This window comes from Penaeus monodon, chromosome 4 (assembly GCF_015228065.2).
Source record: "Penaeus monodon isolate SGIC_2016 chromosome 4, NSTDA_Pmon_1, whole genome shotgun sequence".
Lineage (NCBI taxonomy): Eukaryota > Metazoa > Arthropoda > Malacostraca > Decapoda > Penaeidae > Penaeus > Penaeus monodon.
The window spans coordinates 52,332,360-52,358,668 of NC_051389.1; the positions used below are offsets into that span (position 1 = coordinate 52,332,360).

The 26,309-nt window shown below is 39.7% G+C and overlaps 1 protein-coding gene across 2 annotated transcripts in view; it reads right to left on the bottom strand.

Annotated features, from left to right (window-relative positions):
* Positions 1–26,309, bottom strand: part of LOC119572311 — a 131,668-nt gene that overhangs the window by 18,819 nt on the left and 86,540 nt on the right. The window contains exon 2 of one of the 2 annotated variants that reach the window (XM_037919344.1): positions 20,960–20,985. Coding sequence is in view for 1 of the 2 variants with exons in the window: in XM_037919343.1 (XP_037775271.1) it covers positions 18,397–18,479 (83 nt within the window). In the remaining variant the exon portion in view is untranslated. Of the gene's footprint in view, positions 1–18,396; positions 18,999–20,959; positions 20,986–26,309 lie in introns of those variants that run through there. The other variant, XM_037919343.1, reaches the window with a different exon arrangement.

Below are 26,309 nucleotides of genomic sequence, written 5' to 3' on the forward strand. Positions count from 1 at the left end.
TATATATATATATATATATATATATATATATATATATATATATAGAGAGAGAGAGAGAGAGAGAGAGAGAGAGAGAGAGGGGGGGGGGCAGCAGAGGTGTGAAGCAGAACAGGCGATGGAATCCTGTCTTTAAAATATTCATAACCAATATACTGTAATTACCAACCTACCATTGAACCACATTATTACCCGAGTTAAAAGGGCGTTTGAACCTTTCATTGGATAATTTACATGTTTAGGCCACCCGAGTGTGTGTATCTTTGTGGGCGAGTTAATGTGTATGAATGTGTGTACAGTAGTGTATAATTCTGGTTAAAGTGTATGTGAGGGTGTATGCATGAGTGTAAGTAATAGAAGTGTGCTAATTACATATTGTGTATGGTATTTGTACGTGTGTCTGTGTGGGTATGTGAGACTTTCCTAGATAGTATATGTAGGTATACAGTATATCTATCTATCTATCAATATATATATATATGTGTGTGTGTGTGTGTGTGTGTGTGTGTGTGTGTGTGTGTGTGTGTGTGTGTGTGTGTGTGTGTGTGTGTGTGTGTGTGTGTGTGTGTGTGCGTGTGTTTGTGTGTGTGTGTGTGTGCGCACTGACCAAGATCATAGGACGCATAAACACGCCCGTCAGCCTTCCGCCCTCCTCCCTCCCCTCCTACTCTGCTTGGAGATCCTGCGGCGCTGGGTTGACCTTAGGGCGGGGGGGGGGGGCTATCACCACCTGGCAGGTCACCAAGGCCTGTGAGTCATCAGTCTGTTTTTTTATTCTCTCTCTCTCTCTCTCTCTCTCTCTCTCTCTCTCTCTCTCTCTCTCTCTCTCTCTCTCTCTCTCTCTCTCTCTCTCTCTCTCTCTCTCATTTTACAATTGTTTATGCTCGTATTCAGTCTTTTCACTTCCTTAGTTAACTATGCCGCTGGCGCCATCTATTTTGTCATTAACGTTATCGCTGTCACATTTTCATTATTTCAATTGTTAGTTCTAATGACGATGATGATAAATGGTGACAATAAAGTGATTTTGTTTCTTCTTAAGGAAATGGCGCGGACGTGAGATGCCACCCAATATATTTCTTTGAGGAGCTATTATTTATTTTCTTTTCCCTGCATGTGCGTCTGTACATACATGTATATCTGATTATAAAGATACACACTTGCTTATATGAATATATTAATAACTATACTCAAGCATACACGAATACGTAAATGTATACACTAACCTATACATACGAGCATTTTTGCATGGAAAATTATACGTGCATACACTCACGCATACATGCATACATGAATGAACGCACTCAGCCATAACCACTTTCTTGAAATAGAGAAATGCATACGATTACGCATGCATGCATACGTTCCTGCATGCATGGCAACCTGTCACCACTACTTACCAACGTGTCAAGTGTATCTTTACCACAATAAAAAAGAAAGTATAAATCCAGCTATTTCCCCCTCTGCTTTTCTCTCTCTACAGCTAAAAACCTTCCCACTTTAAAAGCCCTTTCAACACATTTCCCTTAAGGGTGTTAATAAGACCTGTCGGTGGGTTATTATCACCCTTATATGGTGCTTTCGATAGGGTTATAGGAGCGGTTACCCTTTGAAGATGGAGATAAGGGGGGAGGAGTGGAGTGGCGGGGAGAAGAGGGAGAGGAAGACTCAAAGAGGGGGAAGGGAGAGGAAGGAAGAGGGAGAGGAAGACTCAGAGAAGGAGAAGGGAGAGGAAGGAGAGAGGGAGAGGACTAAAAGAGGGAGCAGCGGAAAGGAATATGAAGGAAAGGGTGGGAGACGAATAGAAGAAGTAGGGGAAGAGGAAGAGGGAAATGGGGATGGAAAGATGTAAATAGGAGAAGGGGGAAGTGAAGGGAGAATGCAAGGGGAGGGAGAAGAGAGGAAGAGTCGAGTAAGAGGAGAAGAGAAAGGGGCGAAAGAGTGTAGGAGAGAATGGGGTGCAGGATGAATGCGTGAGGGAGGGAGAAGGGAGTAAGAGTAGGGGTTAATACATTGCGTGATGGACATTTTGTTGATTTAAATGCACAGATGGATAGATGGGAGGAACAGGAGATAGATAGATAGATATATAGATAGATAGAGAGATAGAGAGATGAGAGTAGATAGAGAGAGAGAGAGAGAGAGAGAGAGAGAGAGAGAGAGAGAGAGAGAGAGAGAGAGAATTTACCCCCTCCTATGCTATCCCCTCTTCCTCGTCCTTCCGTTTCTCTTTACCCACTCCTACCTTTTTAATTACTCCGTCCCCTACCACCCTTTCTCATCCTCTCCCCTCTCCCCTCCCATGCACTCCCCTCTCCCTCTTCTTTCCCATCCTCTCCCCTCTTCCTCCCCTTCCCCCCATCCTCTTCCCTCTTACTCTTCTTTCCTATCCTTTCCCCTCTCCACATCCTGACCCTGAATTATTACACAGGGTGATTTGCAAAGTCTTACACTTGTTATTTATCACCAAAACGGGAATCGTTCTGGTCATCCTCTTGCCTGACCGGGAAGACGTTCCTCCCGGCCACTCCCATTACGCGCCTCCGCCCTCATTGCGGCCTTTCCTTCTCTCTCCTTTCATTCGTTCATTTTTGTTGTGTGTGTGTGTGTGTGTGTGTTTTTGTGTGTGTTTGTTTTGTGTGTTTGTTGTGTTGTGTTTTTGTGTGTGTGTGTGTGTGTGTGTGTGTGTGTGTGTGTGTGTGTGTGTGTGTGTGTGTGTGTGTGTGCGTGTGTGTGTGTGTGAGTGTATGTGTGTATGCACGCGCATGTGTGTATATGTATATATAATACATATGTACATATACATATACATATGCACACACACACACACACACACACACACAAATACAATGCATATATGTATATGCATTTGTATATGTATGCATGTACCAATACCTATCTACCTATACATACATACGCACGCACGCGCACACACAGACACACACACACACACACATAAATAAATATATATATATATATATATAGATATATATATATATATATATATATATATATATATAAACATATATATATAATATATCTATATATATATCTATATATATAATCATCTATATCTATCTATCTATCTATATATATATCTATATCTATATCTATCTATCTATCTATCTATCTATCTATCTATCTATCTATCTATCTATCTATCTATATATATATATATATATATATATATATACGTTATATATACATAAATACACATGCATGCATATATACATAAATATATATGCAAATACACACATACATGCGTGTGTATGTGTAAGTGTGTTTCAAAGTCACCTAGGAAATCAGGTGACGCTTAGCAGTACCTGCCCCAAAATCCTGAACTGGCTCGGGATTTCAGGTTTTACACGCCAGGTACTGTGCGCATTCCTTGATTGGGTGTCCCTGAAGTTCCGTGCAAGTCTCGAGAGGATTGGTGTACAGAGGAACAAAACACGGTTTGAGTTGGTTTCCTTTTCATTGTCTTTTATTTTGGGGTGTGTCTCTTTCTATGTTACTGTGATATGTTATGGTATGAAGTATGTGGGTTAGTGTCTTCTTTTTTTTTAAACAGTATTATGTAATAGATGCTGAAAAATTACTAATGTTTCCCTCTAACAAAGGTAAAAAGGACGCTCCATCTAGATAAATGAATAAATAACTCCCCCTCCCCCCTCACCAACACCCCCCCTCCCTCATTCTCGCTGACGACCCCCCCTCAGGCTTCGCTGCAGCACAGGTATCGAGGTTACAACCCCCCGCCCCTTCCAGCCGTCCCCTGCCCATCCTGCCCAGGTACCAGCGCGCCAACACATACCCCGCCGGCGACACTGCAGATGCTGCCCTTAACGATCGGCTCACCAGACACCAACAAGGTCACGGAGACAAGGTAGCTGCCGGGACCACAACCTCGGCTGATGGGTCATTCCGCTGCCAACAGCCCGGTTCATGGGGATCAAGGCTTTTATTTTCTTCTCTCTCTGATCTCATCTTTGTGTCTGTCTCTCTGTCTGTTTGTCCGGCCGCCTCTCTATTTCTCCCCTACCTCTCCTCCTGTGTCAGTCTGACTCTCTGACACACACTCTCTCCCTCCATGTTTTTCACCTCTTCCCTTTTTCATGACGATTAAATGAATTTAGAGATAAAAAGGTTTCGTGTCGTGACTAGCAAGAATTCAAGGAGTTTTAGACGAAGTAGCCTCATGTGATAAAGCAATTGACGTTATTTTATTTCTCCGTATCATGGGGGAGAGATAACGAAAGATCATAAAAAAATACACAAAAATAACAATAATAATAGCGAAAATTCGCACCTTCCAGCACTCGCCATATATGAAAGAGACAGAGACTTCAGATACAGTGTCTTCAGTAATGGAACATCTCTCTTTTAATGTCTGAAGTTGGGTTACCTTTAAGAACCCAAGGGGCTTAACCTCCCTGCGCCTGGTACGACATCTTGGCTTGGCTCTTAGAGTCCCTCCACTGGGGTTAGGGAGGGAGGGAGTGATAAAAAAAAGGATGAGGGAGGGGGGGGGGAGATTTGCAGAATTAAGAGAGAGAGAGAGACAGACTGAGAGAGAAACACGTAGAAACATATATCAAAAGACAACACAAAGCAAAACGAAAACAAGACAAGGAATAGAGAGACAAAAGGCAACGAAAACAGAAAAAACACAGACATATTTGGTTGTGTATTTATGCTCTCGACTTCAGGACACGTATGTACTTGAGTCCGACAAAAGAACATTTGGAAGAACAAACATGAACGTCACTGCTGACCGCTCATGATGAGTGATTAGACTGTTTTTCTATGAACAACTTTGACATTATAAGTGTATATTATTACGATCATTATCATTGCTACAATTATGGTTATCATTACTGTGATTCTTATCATTATTGTTATTATAATGAACATTAATATCATCCTTATCATATATTGTTTTCCTCTGAATAACTTTTTTTATTATTAATGTATGTTATCATTATAATCTTTATCATTCTAATTACTGTTATTATTATCACTATTCTAATTCTTATTATCATTGTTATCAATTATCCTTATCATTATCATTAATTACTACTAATATGACGGTGTTAGTTGATGTGATAAAAGGCCATCTGTATCTATTTTAATGGTTTTATTAACTTTAGTAATACTACTAATACCATTAACTCTTATGTAGTTAATACTGTTACTATCTAACTTTACTTATTATTGTAACCACTACTATCATGGCTATTAATAACTTGTAAAACTGTTATCACAATTTTCATAATTACCATCATAGTGGTGGTGGTGGTGGTAGTAGAAGTAGTAGTAATAATGATAATAATAACAAGAACAAAAACAATGATAATAAAAGGACAACAACAACAACAACGACTATAATAATAATAATAATAATAATAATAATAATAATAATAATAATAATAATAATAATAATAATAATAATATAATAACAACAATAACGATAATAAAAAAAATAATGATGATGATAACGATGAAGACAATAAAAATAACGATGAAATAATAATGATAATGATAAAATTAGACTCATAAATATTAATGATAATAATAGTATACTTATGAATTATAAATAGTACAAATAGAAATAATAGCTGATGATAATAACAATAACAAGAATAATAACGGTAATAATAATGATAATTTCAGTGATGAAAATAAAAATAATACTGATAATAATAATAGTCTAATAGTGGTAGTAATACTACTAATAATAATACTACCACTAATAACAATAGCAATAGTAATAGTAATAATAATAACAATAATGTTAATATTTATCATGATGATGTTAATGATGTTAATGATAGTAATGAGAATAATGACAACAACAATAACAATAATAATAATAATAATAATAATAATGATGAAAATAATAATGATAATGATAATAATAATGATGATAATAATAATGATGATAATAATAATGATAATGATAATAATAATAACAATAATAATAATAATAATAATAATTATTATTATTATAATTTTCATTATTTTAGCATAATCATTATTATCACTATTACCACTACTAATCATCATTATTACTGTTGTTTCTGTTTTTTATGTAGTAATTATGATCATTATTACTGGTATATCAACACTATGACTATCGTTGTTCTTATTAATGAAACGTTCAGTTAATTGTATAAATGGAATGCTCACTGTTTCACGCGTCAGAAATTCCGCACACTCATCGCACACATGATCAAGTTTTTGCGGTTATCTATTTTTATCATATCTTTTTCTAAGTTTGTCCTTATTCGTAAGATACGCATTGGTAACAATAACAAAATATATGTCGACAGTACTTTGAAAAAAAGAGAGTAAAACTCGCTTCAAAATTCAACCTCCCCGAAACTAAAGCGGATCCACGTTAGTCCCATATGTTGACCGGTTTCCGAGCAAAAACTAGAACGTATCCACATTACCCCGTCTGTCTGCCCATACCTCGTCCGAGTTCATAGGGTATCCGCACGTAGTTGACAACAGGGAGTTGGTAATAATGGGAGAGGTATGGGGGTGAAATGTAGGCTGCGATGAAAAAAAATATATGTGAAAGAGGTAAGGAGAACAGACAGAAAGAGAGGATGAACGGGAGAAGAAAATATATGTGGGGAAGTTAAGTATTGATAAAAGTATTGAAATTGGATCTGAATAAAATGCATTAGAAAGATATTGAAAGATATTGAGGAAATCATACGAGACAGACATATGATAAACAAGAATAATTCAAGAGACGTGACACGACGGGATATAGATTATTTTGAAGACAACGCAAGTCGCAAAAAAAAAGAAAAGAAAGAAAGAAAAAAACTATATATGAATACATTTAAAACCTAAGACATAAAAGAACATGATGAAAACGGAATAAGGATTATGAATATTATGAATAATGAAATAAGATCAGGAAGAAGTAAGAAGTGAGAAGAAGTGAGAAGAAGAAGAGGAGGAGGGAGAGGCGGAGACAGGTGTATAACTAGGTCGTTGGTGGTCGAGACGGGGCCTTGGGTCGACGACTTCACAGGACGAGATCGCATCGTCTACACCCCACCCCCCTCTTCTCTTCCCCCTCCCACCCTACCCTCCGAGATTCCTCTCCTCTTCTTCTTTTCCTCCTTATTCCTATGATTCTGTCTTCTTTTTTTCTTCATTTCCTCCTTTTTCTTTTTCTTCTTAGTATCTACATCCTCTTCCTTATCAATTTTCGCTTCAGCCTCCTCTTCCCAACTTCTTCCTTTTTATCAATAATTTCCTTTTTCCCTTCTCTGTCATTCTTCACGTTAATTCACGTCTTGTAATTAACGACATTTTATGCATACTTCGAGCTGTCTGTGTTCCCTCGAATGGCTACACCAATTAGCTTTACATATATGTTAATTAGTTAAATAAAACAAAAGAACATTAACGAGTCAAAAGTCACTGGGGAGTTCATTTCTCATTCATAAATTAACTAATATATCAATATTATCACTTCTTATCATGTCTCCCTTGATTCTTGGTCTTTTCCATTACTTTCTCTCCTTCGTCTTGCCTATACGTCATTCTCCTGTAATCGCAATTACTTCATTAGTAAAGCTCAGGCAATGTCGCCAAGTCATTCATGACGTCATGCAGGTTACCAACAGGAATGCGTCATCCATTATCCCAAAACTGTGATTGTTATTGTTCCAATTGCTTATAAATACACTAAATTTGGTCTCGCAAAGACTGCAAGCTCTTAGAAATATCTTGCACCCAAATCAAGTGTTATAATAAAACTCGATGAAATATCAGTACCTACCCATGGAATGCAAGAAAGGATAGAGACTATAAGGAACCATTTTAACCGTACATTTGGGCATGGTCGATAAGCTACGTCCCAATGGCGAAACGGGCATGGCTACAATTACCAATTCTCCACATCCATTGCCCTTGCATTCGCCTCAGCTCCTTGTTACCAATTTGCACATTTTCAGCTTGGATAATTATGCTGGAAAATGTATCTGTGCGATTGGATTATCGGAGGTACAAGTGTGATTGCTAAAGTATGTATGAAATAACTTTATTTTGTCGAAAAGGTACAGTCCATCTAGTTAAACTGTAACTGATGATATCTTACTATATTTGGATGCATGGACATACAGACAGAAAAGGACAGAAAACTAGTTCCTGCAAGGTCATACGAAATCAAGAAACAAACCTTACAACGCAATACCCAGAGATATCAGGTCATTTCTCCCAGCAAACTTAGGTCACTTCACCCAGCGATTTAAAAGGTCATTTCCTTCCAGACACCTTTCCCCCCAAGAACACACACACAAAAATAATAAATAAATAAATAAGTAGATAAATAAATAAAATAAAAAATAAACAACACCCAAGAATCGCAAAAAACAGGACCCTCTTCTCCCGTCAACTCTGAACAAACTATAAATATAATGAATAAAGGAGAACCTGCTTCAGTGTCCCGACGCCGCCGAAAGGTGATATCACGATGGGCGAGATTCAATGGGGAGTTTGAATAGGAGTGGGGAGGAACTGGGGGAAGGTTGGGGGGAGAAATAGGGTGATTGTAGGTAATAGTGACAGGGGGGAGGGCTAGATTAGGATCAGTGGTCGATCCACATATTGATGATGGGTTTTAAGGGATTGAAAATGGCCGGAGGATACGATACATTGCAGGTACAAGAAGGCCAGAAAGATATAAGGTATATATCACGAGGAAAAGGAGTGAGGATAGGAGCAGAATATCTACAAAAAATGAATTATCAAACAAATAAATGAATTAATATATAAACAAATAATTAACTCGATAAATGAGAAAAGAATAGAGAATAGAAAAGAAATATGAAAGAGTCCATGCTAAAAATACTATGAAAAAAGCAAACAACAGAAGATGAAGTAAAAGAGAGCAGCAAAATGAGGAATGCGACACCCGAAGAGCGAAATTACCAAAATAACAGGTTTCTGTAGCAGCGGGTGACACGCCGTGGACACTGCTGTTTACTTCCGCATCCCTTTGCTCCATTTTGCGCAGTCTGCCAGTCTGTCTGTCTGTATTTTTACTTTTAAATGTATTTCATTCTTCTCTCTATTAAATAACCTTAACCAATAGATTCGTCATTGAAGCCTGAGTTTTGAGACGTACCACAAAATCACACAGGAAAACTCTGTAACCAGGAGATAGAAGAATATTACGTAAAGATCTTGCAAGATCAATAACAATGCAGGACAATGCAACGACAAGACTAAGGATGGACCTCCCCCATTAAACAGTCTGGCCAACACAAGCCCACCTAATTGAGTTTTTGTTTTTATTTTCGTTTTGAATAGAGTTAGGGCATGGCTGTCCAGGGAAATGCGTTGTGAATTCCTACGTCATGATATAGTTTTGCAAGAAAATGGCGTCTTTAGTTTAGGGCTGTGGAGAATGAGAGAGCTTTACCACTGGACGGGAGTGAACTGAATACGAATGAATGAGTAGATGCACACGCGCACACACACACACACACACACACACACACACACACACACACACACACACATTGTATATAATTTGCTCTCTTTATATACGCTTTTGCCCCTCTTTATTTATGCTACTCTTAACCCCCCAAAACAAGTGACTTTCTTGAAACTATGAAACTATGGGCTCTTTTTACCCATGTCGCTATTCCCGTCTTCCCCAAGATGTGATAAAGGGAAGAGTTATTCTCCTGATTTTCTCATTCCCCCATTTATTACCCTTTACCACTTCTTTTTCCTGCTCTCCCTATTAATTTTATTCATATGTTTACGTAATCCTCTCTCGGTATGTCATACTAATAACCTGAATGTCTAACCAAGCGTCTGAAACTCTGCCTGCCCTGTTTGTCTGTTTTCTCGCTTATCTGATACGTCTGTCGGTTCCCTGTCGGTCTGGTAGCCTTTCTTCCACGTCTTTGTTCTTGCCGACACCACAGACCAACATAGACAGTCTGTGTACGTAAGGCAAGCGTAATCTTCCATGAAAACCATAAGAAAGTGATAATTGTTTCGGTTTACCTTATCATCATGATTCATTACTATGATATTTACTATTTATCTCCATTACTTCATTCCCGTCCATGACTCATATAGTTTTTTTTCCTATATATCAAATTTATTTATTCATTTATCATTTATTTTTACTATTTATCTCCATTACTTTTTCGTCCATGATCCATGATACTTTTTTCTTTCCTTTATCGACTCGTCTATGCATCAAATATATTCATTGATTCATCATATCATTACCCATTTTCGACATTCCAACATCCAGTGTTTCCGAAACTATACCTGACGAAGGCTTGGTCGAGATGACTTCCTTGCAGGTTCCATCGGCAACAGAGTCTTCGTCTTAAGATTCCCTTTTGTTTAGACTTTTAAGACGCTTCGGGTTGTTCGCGCGAGAAAGGCTAGTTGATTTATAACGTTCATAAAAATCCTTATTTACTGGAATTTCTGATTTTATTTCCTACAAGAGTAATGGGATGATTAAGCTATTAAGTAGTTATTGTCTAAGAGTTTATGAATTTAAATAAATGCTCTACCTGGATTAATTGCTTTTTTCGGGGTTATTATTTAGAGGTAATTCAATATTTCTAATTTTTCTTCAGCAAAATATATTTCTTCTCTTTTTCCCCGTTTCAACTTTCATTTACCGCTTCCCGTTTTCTATTTCGAGCTATAAAATCGCGGAACAAGGAATCTGATAACCTGGTTTGGTTCTAGAAAATTATACGTCTTGGTTCTCATCTATAGCGTAATTTTCTTTCATTTCACGTTATCTATAATCTTCCCTTGGAATTCATGAAAATATAAGGAATGTGATCGTGTAACATTGCCTACTTTACAGCCGGACGATGAGTGAGGTCGAACTTATAAAGACGCGGGTCGTTTGTCTTGTTTTGTATCTTGTAATCGTTCATTCTTGTGTGCGCGGGTCTGTGTAAGTGTAATTTCAAATGTTGTGTGTGTGTGTGTGTAGAGAGAGAGAGATGTATCATTGTAGAGAAAGTAAAATATCCAATCATATTGTTACATCTCTACAAAAAAAAACAAAAATCCGAAACAAACCTCATACAAACAATAATACCAATACCTAAAAAAAAAAAAAAGAAATCAACAAATATACGCGAATATAAATTTGCACCTAATTCAAATCGCACCCTAATTGGAACCATCTTCCACGAAACAAAGGTGTCGCTTTCCTCGCCCGCCCATTACCCCTGTGATAGGATCTGGCCCGAGTGTGCTTGGACATGACCCAGGGTGCTATCCACTTGCTTGCTGCTAATACGCTGGTCGTGGGGCGGGGCTTAGCGCTAGTATGCTATTATCAACTGGATTAGAATCTATTTACATTGAGTGTGTGTGGTAATTATTCCATTTGTTGAGAGGGAGAAGGTGAGAATGGAAGGACGGGCGGAAGAAGGAAGGAGTGAACAGAGGGAAAGGTAAGGGGAGTGAGAAGAGGGAAGACGGGGTAGAGAGAGGAAGAGTAGCAGACGAATATTAAAGAAAAAGGAAGGGGATGGGAAGATAGAAGAGTGAGGGTGGGAGAGATGGGGAAAAAGAGAGAAAGAAAAGTGAGAGACTGATAGAAAGAGAGAGAGAGAGAGAGAGAGAGAGAGAGAGAGAGAGAGAGAGAGAGAGAGAGAGAGAGAGAGAGAGAGAAGAGAGAGAGATCAACAAAGAAACCAACAGAAGAAAGAACAGCCAACAGGAAGAAGAAGAAGAAGAAGAAGAGAAAAAAAACAAAAACACGAGAAACATTCCAAAATGGCCGACCTCCCACCACCAGTCCAGGGACCCGATACCCCAGCCCTCCCGAGGCAGGTTCCTCACGAGGGTGTGGCCCGGAGGAAAAACTTGCCACGGAGCCTACAGCGCCTCCCTGTCATGAACGCGTCGATTAGCTGGATTTACGTCGGCACTCTCTTTACACCCTACGCCCACCCTTGCCACGGCCTCCCATGCACTCTTGCACTCTTTCGATTCGCCTTTTCTGCTCTTGTACTCTTTCGAGTAACTTTTCTCTCTGTTTGTTCTTATTCTCTTTCGATTCGCCTTTCTCACTCTCTTTGTTGTTCTTATTCTCTTTCGATTCGCCTTTCTCACTCTCTTTTTTTGTCCTTATTCTCTTTCGATTCGCCTTTCTAACTCCATTTGTTTGGGTGGAAAGGAGAGGAAGAGGAGAGAGTAACGAGAAATGAATGGATTGGGGTGCGAGAAAAAGGAAGAAGGGAAAACAGAGGAAGAGAGAGAGTTAAGAAGGGGAAAAGGGAGAAAAAAAGTGAAAAACCCTTTCTTGTTTGAGGAAAGAAGGGGAGAAAAAAGTGCGAGGGAAAAATACGAGACAAAAGGAATGGGAAGTGAGATAGGAGAGATAAAACCAACAAAATAGAAGAAAAAATATAAATGGGTAAGGAAAGATAAAAGAAAGCAGATACTAAAACAAAAGGAGAAAAATGGAGAGAAAGTAAGAGAGACGATTGAGATAAAGCAAATAGAGAGACAAAAAGAGGATAGAAATAACAAAAAAAAAATGTACGGAAAGAAAAGGAGAGGAGAGAGAGAGAAAAAAATAGAAATGAAACAAAACACGCAACTGAAGAAGAGCAAGAAATGTGAAGAAGAGGTAACAGAATGAATGGGAAAAGGCGGAAGGGATCAAGTTTTCAGAGAGAGAGAAAAAAAAAACAAAAAAATGACATAATTCCTGATAATTCTTTCATTTCTTATTTCGTAAATATTCGATCAATCTTTATCTCTTTCTTGATCTTCTATGTGGCATGGCCAACCCTCTTCCTTTGTTTCGAGGAGAGATGGAGAGAGGGAGGGAGAGGGGGAGGAGGGAGGAGGCAGGGAGGGAGGAGAGGGAGGGAGGGAGGAGGGAGGAGGGAGGGAGGGAGAGAGAGAGAGAGGGAGAGAGGAGGAGAGAGAGGAGAGAGGAGGAGAGGAGGAGAGAGAGGAGAGAGAGAGGAGAGGAAGAGGAGAGAGAGAGGAGGAGAGAGAGAGAGAGAGAGAGAGAGAGAGAGAGAGAGAGGAGAGAGAGAGAAGAGAGAGACGCATCTCACATGCACACATATAAGTAGACATAAATATGCTTGCTTTTACCTGTGCATGTGCATGTGCGTGTGCGTATGCGCGAGCGTGTGCGTGTGGATATTACACTATTAAATGTTACAAAATGCTTAAGAACCGGAAACATATCGTCGGATTCCCCGAAACGCCTGCGGCTCTCGGCTAAAGACTAGAATTCTGTAGTCTCGATTTCTTTCTCTTTCCTTTATTTTTTCCTTTCTTCATAACTGTTGAACGTGTTTCCTCCTCCTTCTTTTAATTTCCTTTTGGGACTTCACAAGGAGTGGCAGACGAGTTCACTGACCTCGCCGGAGGTTACCAATCACCTCGCGTTGTGACCTTATCTTCGAGACACACACACACACACACACGCACACACACACATATACACACATACACGCACGCAAGCACGCACGCACGCTCGCTCGCACACGCACACACACACACACACACACACACACACACACACACACACACACACACACACACACACACACACACACACACACACACGCACGCACACACACACGCACACCAATATAATTCCCCAATTAGATGTTCTGCATCACTGCCTCTCATGCCTACCCTCGGCATTTTCTCTCCACTTGTTCGCCATGCAAACTGTCATACACAAATAAAGATTTAAAACTCATGACCCACATTAAGTAAAAATTTAGCCTTGGATTCGTGTGATTTACTTCTTCGTCTTTTTATTTATTTATAAGTCTTTTGCTATTCCTGGGATAACAAGGATAACTGTTCTCTCCCTCTCTAGCTATGTCTCCGCACCTCTCTCTCTCTCTCCTCTCTCTCTCTCTCTCTCTCTCTCTCTCTCTCTCTCTCTCTCTCGCTCTCTCTCTCATATTTTCCCCCTTCAAGTTGCTATTTATAAACCAGTTTCACAACACATGCGGGCTTTTCGTGGACACATGCAAGAGAGACGCCGAGTCATTCCGACATGCGCTAATACCAAAGATGCAGGTAATGGTTCTGTCCACTAAGGCAGCGTAGATATAAAAGCGGCACACCTGTAGTTACTGTATCCATAAAATCATACCCACACATTCAGTATACCCATGCGTCGAGTATGCCGCAGAGGTCAGCACTCTCATGCAACCCAGTATGCCCGTGTAGTCATCGCGCCAATAACATCGTGATTCAAAAATCAGTATAGTCAAATGAATTATGCTGAGCGAACGTAATGTGAGAATACGTTAATTTGTCGTAGGTATATTTGTGGAGATAAAATTCGTGTATGCATGATCAAAACATGAATGAATTTACAAACGACGTGACGAGAATTGCAAGCATTAGCGCGTGCATTTCCATTCACAAAGATGAGATGTTCACATTAGAAACTCGGGAGATATCACCGGGCTATTTGCAATCATAGCCATTTGCCAAATTGAGCAGAACTTTGAACTGATCAATAAAGCAAAAAAGAAGTAAAAGAAAAGAAAGAAAATAGTTTATCGACACTCCTAGCTGAAAAATTGCCTGAAAGCATCTTCGTTAATGTGGCAGGGGATGGAGAGGCAGGAGGAGGGGGATGAAAGGAGAGGATGGGGGAGGGGTGGGTGAGACTGGAGGGAGGGGAGGGGAGGAGAGATATCATTAGATTGGGGAAGGGGAGGGGGAGAGGGAAGGGAAGGGAGAAGGGGAGGGGGAAGGGAGGGGGAGCGGGAAGGGAAAGGGGAGGGGGAGAGGGAAGGGGAAGGGGGATGAGGAAACAGGCTTTACATGTGCTGGACTGAGGAGCCGAAGCATGCGGTAGAGAGAAGCTTAGATTACCGAGACATGCTGTGAGAAAATCTTAGTAAGAAAATAAATGTCGAATTGTTTTTATTGAATATCTTGCCCTTACATCTGCATTTCTGTAAAACTATAGTATGCTAATATCATTCACGATGATAACCACTTTACTTAACAAAATGTTTTGAAATCAAGGATAGGTTTAACTGCGATGCCCGTAGTGGCGTGCATGTCTAAGCATTTATTGAACAATCATTTAAGACAAATGAAAATATTACATTATGACAGAGCTAAAGATCGCGTGCATATTCATGGAAGCGAATCTGCGCTTACCTGATACTTATGAAACAAAAAAATGTTACCGAAATATAATGAAACTAGACACATACTCGCATTCAAATATAGTATTTCTGAAACTGAAACGTTTAAACACTAAAAGGAAAGAAATATTTCTAAAAATACCGAAACTCGCCATCAAAACTCCAATAACTCTAAAGGAAAAAAAAAAAAACTAAAAAATACCGAAACTCAGACTACACTCGCCATCAAATCAAAAAAAATATATATACACAGATAAGCATACACAGTGTCCATCCAAATGCAGCTCCAAAAGAGTCACAGCACGAACACACACACGCATTCAAACATCTCATTTTTCGACCAGTTTACTCGTCGCCGCTGAGGGTGACGCAAGGTTTGGCAGGCGAGGCGGTGTTTTGTCAAGCACACGTAGACCTGCTGTGGTTCGGTCAGTCTCGAGCACGGACATCGACTCAGAGGATAAAAGAAAAAAACGTCGGATGGAGGGAGGGATATTAGAGAGAGGGTGAGGGGGGTAGGGAGGGAGGGAGGGAGGGAGGGAGGGAGGGAGGGAGGGAGGGAGGGAGGGAGAGAGAGAGAGAGAGAGAGAGAGAGAGAGGAGAGAGAGAGAGAGAGAGAGAGAGAGAGAGAGAGAGAGAGAGAGAGAGAGAAGCGGAGAAATAGCCAGAGAGAGAGAGAGAGAAGCGGAGAAATAGCCACAGAGAGAGAGGCTGAGGCTTGTCCTGATGTTGGGAGGATGTTCGCGGCTGGATTTCTGGATATTTTGTTTTTTTTATTCTGGCTGTATATTTGCCTGCTTGTGTCTCTAACTAGGTTTCTCTTTATCTTTCTTTTCTTCTCTCCCTCTCGCTCTCCCTCTCCCTCCCCCCTCTCTCTCCCTCTCCCTCTCCCTCCCTCTCTCTCTCTCACTCTGTGCTGCAGCGGTAGCGATCTCGTCTGGCAATTTTGCTGACCTGCGTTTAAATCCCTCGCCGCCAGTGGATGGTAACCCCAGCCATTCCTTGCACGCAGGGGGTAATTTAGAAGCAAAATAAAACAGACAGCATGTAACCTCAAGAATATTCATTGTAACAAATAGAATAAAACTAAACAAAATGACACTCTCTCTCTCTCTTTCATAACCATCTCCTTTCTTCTCCTCTCATATCGTCATGCCCCCCACCCTCCGTTTTCCTTCCTAGCTCTCTCCCCCCAGCATCTATCCAACACCAATATCCCCGACTCATCGAAACGACCGAGACAATACGACTACCACCACAATGGGTCGTCCAGCCTGCCCCGCTCAAGGTGCTTTCCAGGACGACCTCGGACTCAAACCCTGGGAAACTCTTGCCTTACTTCTGTCTTATTCCGAGACAGAGAAACGGGTTTCGACGACGGCGGGAACCTAATGCAAGCAGGTCACAACAACCTCTTTTATGCGGCCCTCTTGATTATTTTTGTGTATAGCCATTAACGGAATTCATTAATGATGTTAACTGTTAGAACCGGGGTGCATTTAATGTATGAAAGAGTGTGTTTTGTATTCACATACACACGCTTGAATCAGTAATGCCTGGAGGCCCAGGTGCGTCTGTAACGAATTCTGAGTATGCTCCTCTTGTATAATTACGCTGTTAGTTACATAATTATTGTGTGCATAATTGAAAGGACGAGGAAATATGCGTATACAGATGTACAAAAACAAACACACCGCGCGCGCGCATATACCACACACACACAACTGCAGAAAAAAATATTTTTTTCGCAATGACACCGTTAGAAAATTGATTCCTCCCACCACAAAGGACACATTTACAAAGGAAAACGAACCACAGTCTTCAAACAGTATCGCCTCCAGCAAAATCCGTCTGTTTCCCGGCCCGCATCCACCCGTGATTTCAATACCGGTTACGTCATGGTCGACGTAACGACGTATTATCATTCTGTTTTAATTCGCTCTATCAAGTTTATGATGTTGAAGAGTCGAGCAAGGCTAGTCATAATTCCCGTAGGCGCTCACTCTGTTAAAAGCTCCACTTTTAAATGCCCGAAAAGAGCTCGTCTGACGTTTTGACAGCCAGATATGAAATTTCACAAGTTAATGGAATCTTTTTTCTTCTCCTTTTTTGTGAGAGAGGAAAAAGTCAGGAAGATGATGCAGTACTTCGTCACATCTTCGCTATTTTTTGTAACGGCTTTTTTACCTGGAGAGAAATTTTAAATTCTAGAATGATCCTAAGACGTCTTCAGCATTTCAAGTTGCAGCATCACGGCATCATGTCAAAATAAGTGATTCTCTTTTGAGCATGATTTTTCGACAGCCTAATGTGTTTTTTTCGCATTTTATTTCCAAATCGATCCAGTTTTTTTTACCCATTTCTGCATAATTCCAAGTCTTATCTTATCCAACATTTATTTTCTGACGTTTAAGAAACTGTTTTTAGATAATATTTCTGACTTCGCGGCGTAGATATCCGAACCTTCTAGAGACAGCTGCAGCAAACTTGTTTTCCTCTCGCAAAGTAGTCAACATTCAACATTTAAAGTTCATCTATCTATTCATACTTTCCACAAAAGGAAGGGGAAAAGAAATGACTGCTAATCACTTCCGAGACCAAAAAGCGATATTTATTTGGCTTTCTGCTTTATCTGTTAGCCATTATAGTCCAGCGGCCACCACGGGGACTCACACCTGTTCATCACCTGCAAAATCTCTTCACGTAATTGAGTAACACAGACCGGGAAACCTGTTTATCACTATGACCCACCCTACACTCCTGACTTCCCCTGCCTCGTCCCTGACACACTGATTCTGATGGTGTGTGTAACGGTAGGAGGGGGGAGGGGAGTGTGTGTGTATGTGTGTGTGTGTGTGTGTGTGTGTGTGTGTGTGTGTGTGTGTGTGTGTGTGTGTGTGTGTGTGTGTGTGTGTGTGTGTGTGTGTGTGTGTGTTATATATCTGCGTCTCGGTCTAGCGATCTACCTCTATATATGTGTACATGTGCCTGTGTACATGCCCATGTGTGTGTTTCGGTGCTTGATTACATATCTGTCTATCCATATACCTTCGTGTATGTTTATGTGTGTACTTCTGTGTGTGTGTGCGTGCTTCTATGTATGTTTCAGCGCGGATCACAATTTTATATGCATGTCTTTCGCCAACGTATGTGAAATGTTTCCTTAATAACTAACTTGCGTTTGCAGGTATGCCTGGAGCAGAAGCTTTAGCCTTACCTTACTGTTAATACTTGTTGTCCAAAGATGACTAGACTGTTTTGTTTACTGTGTTGCGTTAACTGTGTCTTGCTAACATCCATGGTTGAGATATATTTTTTAAAAGTCTTTATTAAATTATTCACTGCGAATCACTACGCTGTTTATTTCTTTTCTGATCTGTGTCACGACGTAGAACTGTTGAAATATGACACTATGGAACTAATGGAACTAATCATCATAGTGAAATGCGACCTCTACACTGTCTCCATTATAGGACTCGATGCATAAACATGAAGTTCAAGAAGCAATACACTTCTCAGATATTCAGTGTCTTTTGTCTTCCTGTTCACGTCTGCCACAGGCTGAATGACGTTGCCTCAGCCGATCTGTCAGTCACATCTCAATCGTCACTAATAGTGGAGGTCGTTGTCAAGTATCGAGCACACAAAGAACTGTTATCGGCGATCGCTGAACGCGTAATCGAGCGACCGATAAGCACGGACGATAGGCAAAGCGTCGGCGTCGTGGTCGTCCACAATTCGTTACTGAGAGGTCGTCACAAACTGCCAGTTATGTATTGTACAACAGTTACGTGCGGCGACACTGGCAGTACTGACTGACCAGCCCTCCCTTGGCTGCCGCTGCTGCGCCTCCCGACCCGCGCAGCCAGTCTGGCAAGGTGCTCGACCACTCCTTCCTGTGCGCTCGGCGTTAGTACTACTTCGAAATCTCTTTTAGGTAGTATGAATGCACCATTTGCAATCGATCTCCAAATTGGCGTGATGATTTAGCCCTTAATAGCATGATAGAGGAATTAAGGAATCACGTAGAAAATTATTGGTTTGCTACCGCGTGGAGATGGTGCGGTCCAGAGGTAAAAACTGGTCGGTCTAAAAGTACCAAGAGCCCTAATTGTTGGTTATCCGGTAGTCGTAAGGCCGTCGTCGAATGTGCGTATACGCGGATGGATGTCTCAGTCTGCACACACAAAAATCACGTGTACGCAAAGCATATCTCTCCCGAGTGATCTTTATCTCAGCTTGAATGATCCTAACGCTCATAAATATTGACTGCGCGACGTTAATACGACGAGTGTGGAATCTACAAAGGGAAAAATTGCACGGGTAAACTCAGAAGACAAGTTCTAGGGGCCAAGGTGTTTGAGTGATGATGCGCGCCACAGCATTTGGCCAGAAAATAGAAATTTTTCAGAAGGAAAGGAAGGGGAATGCACAGCTAATTTCTAACTTCTCATGGCCTTGTCCAGGGATGCTTTTAGTAACTCGCCTTGCCCACGTCTCGTAGCGTAGGTCAGCCACACATTCGTCTCGAAGGGTTATCCTGAGTTAGAACCTGTATTGCCAGTTCTCTCAAGGAGATTACAGATTGTGAAGGTATATATAGAATATATATATATATATATATATATATATATATATATATATATATATATATATATACATACACACACACACATGTATGTATATGCATGTATGTATGTATGCATGAAAGTATGTATGTATGTATACACACACACACACACACACACACATATGTGTGTATATGTGTGTGTGTGTGTGTGTGTGTGTGTGTTGTGTGTGTGTGTGTGGGTGTGTGTGTGTGTGTGTGTGTGTGTGTGTGTGTGTGTGTTGTTGTATTATATTATATATATATTAATATATGTGTATGTTATATAATATATACATATATATTATATATATATAATACATATATATATATATATATATATATATATATATATATATATATATATATATATATATATATTGCGAGAGAGAGGGGGGGGGGAGAAGAACGAAAGAGAAAGAGAGATGTGAAAGGAAATAAGGAGGAGACACGAGACTACCTGTAAAATAATTAGTTATGCAGACGAAAAGACAACTTCAGATACGAGAGCTCAACGACAAGAAAAAATGAGAGGTACATAATAACGAAAGTGAACGACAAATGAAGCGTGATGTTAAAACATGTACATAAGAAAAAAAAATCAATCAAAACGGAAAAAAACAAGAAGAATGAATGCGAAGTAGATAAAAAGAGATGACGACGAAGAGGAGCGAGAGGAAGTGGGAGTGTCTTCCAAATAAACATTCGCAAACGTGTCACTGCTGGATAAAAACAAGACCTCTTTCTCTCTTAGCTTAGTAGACTGACCGACTGATTTTTTTTTTTTTTTTGTTACTCCGCAGCGGGATTTGGGAACTATTTTAGTGCTTCTTGGGAAGAGAAGTATAAACTTGACTGCTTGCCTGCGGATACCAGCTGACCCGGAGTAAACAGCTGTTATTACCTGTCACTGATGTTGATGTGAATCCTTCAGCTGGCTTAACACTCCCGGGATTTCTGCTGACAGCAGAACTTTAACAAACAGACATATATAATTTTCTTTCTAATTCAAGCGAAATAAAGAAAAATCAAAGTACCCAAAATAAACTGAACTTAACCCTCCTTCGATATTAATCCCCATGTATTTATATATGTACGTGTCATTCGAAGTAAGTACCTCCTTCCTTACCTGAATCCTTACGACTCGAAGATAACCCACGACCCTTCGACTCACCTTAATCACACGCGATCCTGGACGATCTGCGGGAAGAACAAGGCATTAGAAATAAGTTTTAAAGAGTGGCATTTATTTTACCAACCACGCGCAGTAAATAGTATACCAAATAAAGAAGTAAATTAATATAAATTCTCGCGGCAGACGATCAAGCCTGATGTTGACCTCCGATACGTCGTCTGTGTTGAGTGCAATGACTTGATAAAACCTGCTCTAGGTCGGGGAAGAAGATGAAGGTGGAAGAAGCGGATGAGAAGTGAAGAGGAGGAAGATGTAGTAGAAATAGAGGTCGAAGAGGGAGGAGAAGAAGAGGAGGAGGATGGTAATGGAGAAAAAGTAAAGGGAGGAGGAGGAGGAAGCGAAAAGGAAGAAGGGGGAGGAGAAGGAGAAGGAAAAAGAAAAAGAAAAAAGAAAAAGAGGAAAACTAAGAAGAGAAAGGAATAGAGGAAGGCGATGAAGAAAAAAGAAAAAGAGGAAGATGAAGAAGATATGAAGAAAGAAATCGGAGAAGAATGAAGGGTGAGAAAGAAAATCAGATAATCACACAGAGAGGGAATGGAGGAGGGAAAATAAATATCTGTGATACGTGTCTCAAGGTCCGAAAATACTTCATGACTATTCTCCATCTCTCATTTTTTTTCTTTGCATTTATTTATCGTTCCATGCCTGTTTAACTCTCTTCACCCATTTTCTTCGCTCTGTCTCTCCCTTTTTCGTCTTTAATTCCTCGTTCCTCTCTGTTCAGCCATCTTTGCTTTAATCAGGTCATCATAGGTCAGGCAGCCACACAACACGGGGCATTCGCCTTTCCTCTTCATTTCCATAATCATTATCACTTTTCCTTATACATCTCTGCATTTTTTGTATATCTGACTGTGTGTATTTGGAAATCTATGTTGGTAATGAATATATATATATATATATATATATATATATATATATATATATATATATATATATATATATATATATATATAATATATATATATTATATATATTATATATTATATATCTATATATCTATTATAATACTATATATTATATATCTATTATCTATCTATATATCTATTATTACATATATATATATATATATATATATATATATTATATATTATATATATATATATATATACTACACACACACAACATATGTGTGTATTGTGTATATTAAACATGCAAAATATATATTCAGTATCATAAATATTTTATACATTATATGCCTGTCATATATAAATATATATATATATAATAATATAATAATATATATATATTTAATATATATATAATATATATATATATTATATATATATATATATATATATATATATATTATATATATATATATATATATATATATATATATATATATATATATATATATATATATATATATATATATATACACGGACACACGCGCAAACACACACACACACACACACACACACACACACACACACACACACACACACACACACACACACACACACACACACACACACACAACACACACACGCTCGTCGCACGCCCACACACACGCACACACTATTTATCTATATACACATATTAAGCGTGTGTTTGTGTGTGCTTATCACAACAGTTCTCATCGTTTTGCTCCATCAAAATAAATTTTCCATCCATTGTTTACAAATAACATCTTGATCGTCATCACACTTCTCATGATTATCTAAACAAGTTCCCCACTTATGCTTCCCCCTCCCCCTCCCCCCTTTGCTTACCTCTCATTCCTGGCGATGCATTGAAGTCGCCTCTCTTGCAACTTTGTGCGGATAACCTTGCCCCAATATGCAAATGCACTCGCACACACGCATACCTGGCCGTTTCCACTCATTTACCCTTTTTTTCCTCTTTCTCTTTGCTTTTCTTCTCCTTTGCTTCCAACCTTTCCTGTCCTTCTTCTTTTCTTTTTTTTCCTTCAGTTTTCTTTTTTATTTATTTTTTCTTCCTCGTCTCCCTTGGTCGTTTTATTCTTCTTTTTTCTCATCGTCGTTCATTCCATATTTTTTTTCTGTCTTCCTTGTTTTTCATCTTTCGTTTTCCTTCTTTTGTAATTTGCTTTTCCTTTTTCTCGTCTCCCATGCACTTGCTCTTCTTTCCTGCTCCTCTTTCTTCTCTCCCTCTCTCCTTCTTTCCTTTCTTGATTTCTTAGTTGCCCCTCCTCTTCTTCATTCTGTTTTTTTTCAAACGTCTTTAATAAACACGATTTATTCGAATATTTAGCTTCTTGGGAATCTGCTTAGTTGTTCGTTTATGAGATTTCCCTCGTCTTTACTTCGTTTTCTTTTTCTCGTGCATTTTTGAAATATTGATTCCGCGTGTTATCGTTGATAACTAAACATTATCTTATCTTGATTTTTCCCTTTTACTTATTAATCTATCATTCTTTCCCTTTTCCTCCTTTTTTCACACAACAGCTTTTCTATCACTTTTATTTACGACTTTATCCGCCATTCTTGTTATCATATTCACTCCACGTTCTTGTTTTTTTCTTTTTTCTTTACGTACCTGTTTTGTCCCCCCCCCCTTGTGATCCTCCCATGACATAAACAAACATTACTCACACGACAAGAGGAATCCAAGTAATTGAAGCATCACTTTTCATAACGAGAGAGAGGATTCTAGATCATCATAAGAATCTGATACCAATTAAGATGCGAAAGAGACAGTGACCTAGACGGAGAATGCGCGCTGACAGAATATCTTACAGTGTGTGTTGTGACTCCGGTAGGGCTTTGTCACTCTTCTCCCTGATATCCTTATTCGCCTTTTAGGCTGTTTGTGTTTTGTCTCTGATTATGTTTGTCTCTGTTTGTGTCTTTGTCTCTCTGATTATGTTTGTCTCTGTTTGTGTCTTTGTCTGTCTGTTAGATTTTCTTTCTGTCTCTCTCTCTCTGTCACTGCCTCTCTCTCTCTCTGTCGCTGTCTCTCTCTCTCTCTCTCTCTTTCCCGCTCCCTCCACCCCTCTCTCTGTATCACCTCCCTTCGCCGCCCCAGTTCACCTTAATTCTCGAGGTGGACACTAGTTTTATAGAGTGACTTGCATTCACAATACTCAGACTAAGCGCACACTAACTCGCCGTTTGGTTCGTCCGCGCGGCCATAAAGTCGTCGATAGAATACTCACCTTATGGGTTCTATTCACTTCGTAGATTACAACTCTTCTTTCATTCTTAGTTATTAAGCAACCTCATAAAGTTGATTTTTCTTTGTGATTTCCTCAATCCTAATACTTAATGCACTTGTCAATTAAGGATATGAGCGAGAATGAAAAATTCCCTAACGTAGCTCGAATTTTTCAACGAACAATATGTCGGAACGCCAATAACATATGAATTTCGAAATGGTTCATTCTTATTCAAACCTCCTTCTGTACTTGTCATACTGAATTCATTTATTCACAGCTCCTTCTAGAAGAACCAGGGACCTTACGATTACAAAACCAGTGCTCAAGAATGCAGAACTTATGCCTCCTCCATTGCAACTACCGCGGCGGGGATTCAGTCAAGGGCCACGAGGATCGGAGTCCAGTTCTGCATTCTTACGTAAAGATTTCATATCCGGCAATCCTCGTAAACAAGTTCAAGATCTTCTTTTGCAGCAACATATTACGACTATATTATACATTACACATCATCCTCATTATCATATTGCAGATGGTTGTTCTTACTGGGCAACCTTGGCACGTTCGTAAAAGAACGTGGATTTTAAGTCGAGCGATAATACGTAAGGATGGCCAGTTTCTATCCACCCCAACATTGACCCTAACATGACGAAGTCAGTACTCAAAGTTGAGCCGGCTAAGATGGGTTGGCCAGGCGCGAACCCGGGACCTTGGATTGCAAAGCCTGCGCTCAATCCCTTAGCTTATACCCCCTCTATGTATCTGTCTATCTATCTATACACACACACACACTAAAACACCTGTGTCTCTCCCCTCTTCTCCTCCTCCGAGTCGTGGAAACAGGAAATTCTCGCTTGGGTACGCTGATGTGACCTCGCCTGAACTTTTTCAGGCGTCGTGACCTCTTCCCTGACCTCCTTTTGATACATTCTTGAGGATTCTCGTTTTATTTCGCTTTAATCATATGACCTTCTTAGCTTTTTACGTAAAATACGAATACCTATGGATAACATTAGATTTATTATGCCTTAATAAAACAGGTACTCTTGACAAAATGTAGATATCGCAAAAAAGCTCGAAAGAAATGCAATAAAGTAGTTTATACTGCACTATAATAATATATTCCAGTTAAGGATGATCGGGAGCGACAATGAGGTGTGCATTTTCACAGTGCCTTCCGCCTCTCCTCCTCCCTCCGCTTCTCTTGAGATTTTTTCCTGTAAAATCTTCATTTTCTTTCGTTTAATTTTTTTGACGGTCTTTTTTTTCTAGTATCCGCACCTGTTTATTTTTTTTTTTTTTCACTCTTCATTGCTTTCTGATCTCATTATGACAAAGCTTTTAATTTTTTTCTTCTTTTTCCAGGAATATCACTCCTCCCTCCATTCATTATACCAACCCACTTTTCTCCTCCCTTCTATCTCCCCTCCGTCTTAAAACTATGTAAGAAGTTCGGATGAAGTAAAACACGCGATACACTAAAATCCTTTTAGAGGAGGGCTCTCACAAATATTCCTTTTCCCTCATCATATGGACTAGTTTTGCAGTTGCCGAACGCGAAAGAAAGAAAGTCATTGAGAGATAGAGATAAGGGGGTTGTCGTCTAAAATGATTATGCTGTCTCTCTCCTTCAATCTTCGCCGCAGATAAAAGCATGACCCGAGATGACACAGTTGCTGTGGGAATAGATGGATAAGGGAGACAGTGTCGATGAGGCGTGTCTATCAACGCCAAGATAAGAGAGTATTCAGGCTATGTTAGAGAGAAAAAAAGTTGCAAATGTTACAAGACCCCTGATCCCACGTTGATAAAATTTTCCCGTAAGTCCACCTTCATCCCAACCTTTACACATTTATCTCAGCACCTTTCCCTGTACCGGAGATTTACTAACTTCCCTAATCTACCTTGTCCTCTGCCAGCACCTACAAATGGGCGTGGCAAAGGGGCTTGGTGGGTGGATCTGGGCTGGTCACCACGCGCTAAAAGGAACCCATTGTGTGAGTGGCACGAGCAAGAGAGTGTGGAAAATGCGTTTAGCATTAGGGACACCTTGTCTGCTGAGCTTGTCCATGACGGAACGGGTGTGTATGTTTTTATTTGCATTTACATCCACAAAGGGTGTCATGTGCCCGAGAAAAGATAAAATGACATTTAAAATGACGCCGAAATAAATAGTAATATATATTAGATGTGATTTACGATGACATAATA